The sequence below is a fragment of the Notothenia coriiceps genome, unplaced genomic scaffold, assembly GCF_000735185.1.
Source record: "Notothenia coriiceps isolate Sejong01 unplaced genomic scaffold, NC01 NC01_scaffold00032044, whole genome shotgun sequence".
NCBI lineage: Eukaryota > Metazoa > Chordata > Actinopteri > Perciformes > Nototheniidae > Notothenia > Notothenia coriiceps.
Window position 1 is genome coordinate 42,966 of NW_011364745.1, and position 4,762 is coordinate 47,727.

At 40.8% G+C, this 4,762-nt stretch overlaps 2 protein-coding genes across 2 annotated transcripts in view; one reads left to right on the forward strand and one right to left on the reverse strand.

Moving 5' to 3' along the window:
- The window catches only part of ndufs6 (NADH:ubiquinone oxidoreductase subunit S6), a 1,732-nt gene extending 1,278 nt beyond the window's left edge, over window positions 1-454 (reverse strand). The window contains exon 1 of the mRNA XM_010788676.1: window positions 271-454. Within this exon, the coding sequence (XP_010786978.1) occupies window positions 271-414 (144 nt within the window). The 5' untranslated portion in view covers window positions 415-454. The remainder of the gene's footprint in view (window positions 1-270) is intronic.
- Window positions 455-712: 258 nt separating this feature from the next.
- mrpl36 (mitochondrial ribosomal protein L36) lies at window positions 713-2,604 on the forward strand. Its single transcript, XM_010788677.1, has 2 exons — window positions 713-820; window positions 2,141-2,604. Exon 2 carries the CDS (start codon window positions 2,152-2,154, stop codon window positions 2,530-2,532), a length of 381 nt encoding a protein of 126 aa, XP_010786979.1. The 5' UTR covers window positions 713-820; window positions 2,141-2,151; the 3' UTR covers window positions 2,533-2,604.
- The last annotated feature ends 2,158 nt before the right edge of the window (window positions 2,605-4,762 follow it).

Sequence of the window (4,762 nt, forward strand, 5' to 3'; positions counted from 1 at the left end):
GGGGTCGTTTGTTTACTCTATGTTTTGCTAGCTGAGACAAGGTGTCATTGCCTAAACTGTCGTTAAAACACGAACATATGTTGAATCACTGTGTATACATTTTCTAACAAACAAACAAACGCCGATTTAAAAAAGGCAAATGAAAAGGTTAAGGGTCAATACGAAGTGCTGTCCGATAACGGAATTAACGTTAGCTAACATTGACACAATGCTAAGCTAACGTAGGGACACCAAGTAAAAGCAATACATACGAATATGTTTTAAGCTTACCTGTCCCGTGTGAGTAATGGCCTCGCCGGTAGTGGCAACCTCGACGCTGTAGCGATGAACAGGGACAGCAGAAAGCCTCAAAGGTGAAACAAGCACCTTAGCATTTCTACTGAAGGACAGAACTCTCCCAATTGCGGCCGCCATGTTTACAACTGACTGGTTTCCCAAGCTGCACTGCAGAAAACACTGCTATTGGGAATTAACGTGCCCTGAGATTTGCCTGCCAGGCTCAAAACACTTCTGTGTAACACCAACAACAAGCCTTTAAGTCGACTCATTATTCAGCGACATGTTATACAAGTTAAAAACATTAAAAAAATAAGACATTATGCATGTTTAATTTGGACAGGAAAGCAAGGTTTCACTAAAGTCAGACAATCAAATTGTCTGAGAGGCAAAACTGAGGGCACTAATGTAGAAAATTAAACCACAAAACGGAAGTAGCTGTATCCTCACAAGCAAGAGCAGCATTACGGTCAAACTGTCGCGATATAAACCCAACATTTAGAGACTTAAAGGACATTTTAAACAACAAAGGGATCTCTGAAAGGTTTGTTTACGTTATTTAATTGTGGAGTAAGACTGTGTCATGTCGGGGACTAACATGTGTGCCGTTTTTATATCTTTCTTTGCAATGGCAGGTCAAATCCTGACATGCTGCTCTCCTTGGCATGTCGCTATTATGGTCGCATAGCTAACCCAACATCGGGCTCTACTACTGTATCCATTTGTTAAAACTTCTATTTATGTCAGACAGCTCCATGCAAGGCTCCATGTGTAGTTAGTTGTTCATTGTTTTAAGAATAATGCTACGTTTAACCAGTATAAGGTAAGGGTTAGCTGAATTAGCAGAGTGCAGAGTTGTGACTTTAGCCAATGGGATATTACAATAACAAAAGAATAACTATTTTGCAAACAAACGTTTTAGACAAGTTTTGTTTCGAAGGATATTTAACCAGATTAACTCTAACTTTATACCTGCTGAGGCCCAAATTCAAACGCCAGCAGTAACACACTCTAATTCGAACACCCTTACATTTGGAAACCACCAACTACCTTAAAGACAGGTACCCGGATGGGCCAAATTGCTAAAGTTATTCCCGGGTTTGAGGACTCATTCCTGCACCACTCGAGCAGTATTGACTCTACAGTTGACACCTAGGATAGTGGCTCACTTATTATTTTGGGTGTCAATTAATCAATAAGCAATAACCCAGGGGACTACAATTTAAAAATGCTTTTTTTCTTCTATTAATTCTGCTCCCTTAACAAGGCCTTGCTTATTTTCTCTGCAGTGCCAGTGATTTTGATGCAGACATTGACCATTAAGAACGTTCTATGTGTTCACCCATTCTGTTTTCACCTTTGATATTCAAACCAGAAAATCGATATTGGTAACATTGGTTTTTAGGATCCTGTCAACTTAAAGTGTTCATTTCCCTGAGACGAACAAAACACTTCTGGAATGTTTTGTATTCCTCTCAAATGTCATTTAGTTGTCTAGGAAATGTCCCAAATACTTGTAGGACTCCACCATTTCTATAATCTGGATATTAATAACTGTACAGATAGGAGAGGAGTGACGATACCTAAACTCAATGCACGTGCCAGTAGTAGTAGTTTGACACTGTTTTTCTTGCTGTTATGCAATATTTGACACATCTAAGAAAAACATGTAAGGGCATTTATTGTTTATTTTTCTCAAATAAGAGTTAGAAAACAATAAAAAAGCAACACTTAAGTCACATCACAACATGACACTAACCAACTCCCAGACTTAAAATATTTGTGTTAAGTCACAAAGTCTTGTTTCGCAACTGTAATGGCATATGAACTATATGATGAATGATTTCTCTGTCTCTCTCTGCAGCATTTGACAGCATGGCGTCCCTCCTCTTGAAGCACCTGGCTTCCTCCCTGACCCGACAGGTGGCCCAGATGAGCCGGTTAAATCTGACCTTCTCTTCACCAGCAGCGAGCGTCTACAGAAGTCTCTGCAGCCTCTCCACAGCTCCACACACGCTCCTCCTGTCGTCGACCAGAGTCAGCTCCATCCAGTGCTGCTCGTCCGGCTCCTCGTCTCCGTGTGGATCCTCTCTGTTGGGACAGTGTCAGCATCTCCCCTGCAGCCAGCTCTCTGCAGGCATGAAAACCAGGTCTGCCCTGAGGAAGCGCTGCAACGACTGTTTCTTTGTCCGGCGGCGGGGGCGCTTGTTTGTTTTCTGCAAGACTAACCCGAGACACAAGCAGAGGCAGGCATAACATGATAAAGAAAATTGCTTTAAGATTGGGGGAATTTTGAAAAACTGATGTGAAATAAATTGTTTGGCTAAAGACTGTGTGTTGCTCTTTTATCGCTCTTTCTGTAAACCATCATATTCTCTCATTTTGGTACATTTTAAAATAGCTATGTACAATTAAGTTTAATTAAATTACAGTTTTTTTCAATTTCTAAAACACATTTTTTGAAAGCAGGGCTTATTTTCTCAAAACACTTAACACAATTCACAAAACCACACACAAAGTGCAAAACACCTCCTATATACTGCAAAATGAAGCACTGCACTCAAAACTACATAAACACTTACTGAAACCAAACTTTTGCACCAAATGGCAAACACTTCATTCATAGTACAAGACACTTTGTCCAACCAACTACACACTGTGGTGCTCAATCTAAAGCACACACATTTTGTATGTTGTTCTGTATGTAGAGAATTCTGCATATAAAGATTGTTCAAGTCTACAAAAATATGTGCAGGAACACAAATATACTGTTATTGGTGCAACATTCATGAACAACACATAGTTACAATTGCGTAAACAAAAATGATGCCTCAAATACAAGGCAAAAAAAAATACAAGTCAAATACAGTAAATGAAAAGGGAAACTGAGGAAAAAGAAATACAAAAAATATTTTTACGAAAAGGTTGCATCTTGCCACCTAGCTGGATCTGGCCACAGTGCCTCATCCACATGCAGAAGAAGCAGGCATCCATTGACCTGACGGTAACACAGTTTCAACCGTTATGCTGCAAATAACTTTATTGCATTTGCTTAATCTTTATCAAATATGTTTTATGGCCAGACAGATTTAAAAAAAAAAAATAGAGCCCAAAATGTTCTATCAGGGAGGGGATTCAAACCCACTTCTCTTACAATTTTAGATATGGCATAGCTGCTTTAACCACTGAGCTACACAGCAGTTTAAGGTTTTCAAATCTGGCATAACCAATCACTGACATGTGGAAGCCCCTCTTTAGTTTCTCACCTGCTGGGCCCAGAGTAAAACATTTTTGTGTGCACAAACAGTCCAGCAGCAAGTCCTCAAAAAAGGCTTTAGTTTTCGAGATACCTCTACCCGAGGTAGAACAAATGACAACAATGATTTTTCTTATCTTTAGGGTCTCCCATTAATGAAATTGATTGTTGTCAAATTTTATTTTGGGGGAAAAAACTGAAAAAGAGCCAAATTAGACCAGGCCGAATATGGGAAAGGTGACAAAAAAGCCCATAACTTGAGAATGACAACTCTTTTCCTCTTCAGATTTGCTGAGGTATGAACCAGGTGGCTGTCCTAAAACATAGGTGTAAATAGTACAGGTTTTATTGAAACTGTAACCTTAATTCAAAGTACAGTATACAATTCATCAAATAATTCAGTGAGAGGTCAAGTATATAGATACTAGAATAGAATGTTAAATGTCAGGTTCCTCAGAAATGTTAGGGGACACTTGTTGACATTCTGCACAGCAGGTGCAGAACCCCGTACAGGGAAGGCCAACAGAGAGGCACTGGCACTTTCCACTCTCTCCACACTTTGCATCTTTGCAATACAAGTGAGTAATGTCTCTCACTTCTGTAGGTGATGGGGTTTTTGTAAATAGCACTGGTTTAATGGCCCCATCTCTGACAATCCACCCCTTGCCAACAGGACTCCATAACAAGGGTTTGGGTTCGGGCTGTGACACCATATCGCTGTCTGAAACATTGCTCTTTGTACATGTTGTTGAAATGCATCCTCTGTTGGCGGCAGATTTTCCGAGGCTGCATCTGTTGTTGATGCAATAATGAACCTCAGTTCATCCAAGTTTGTGCAAATCAGTCCAATTTCCTTTTTCCATATAGCAGAAGCGCCAATTCTCTTGCGACTGGCAAAGACTCTTCCAAGCTGGCAGAGAGTCCAAAATGGGCCAGATCTTTGAGCTCGCTGAGATGGGTCTTGAGTTTGGTGAATGCTGTTGTCTTTCCTATTCTGTACAAACTACTTGTTGTGCCACAGCCAGTGAGTGCATGACATGCTGGTAGACATAACTGTAGTTGTCGCCCAGCTTCAGGACCATCTCCAACTAAACGGCCTCTTTGAGAAATTCCAGTCCGGTTTCCGTTCCGCCCACAGCACTGAAACAGCTCTGGTCAGGGGCCAACCAAAGATCCGCGGCGCTATGGTATCGTTTATGGTATCGGAGACAGACACAAGGATGGTGCTCC

Excerpts from the sequence above, each read along its gene's own strand:
- mrpl36 (XM_010788677.1), top strand. The coding sequence starts at position 2,152 with ATGGCGTCCCTCCTCTTGAAGCACCTGGCTTCCTCCCTGACCCGACAG.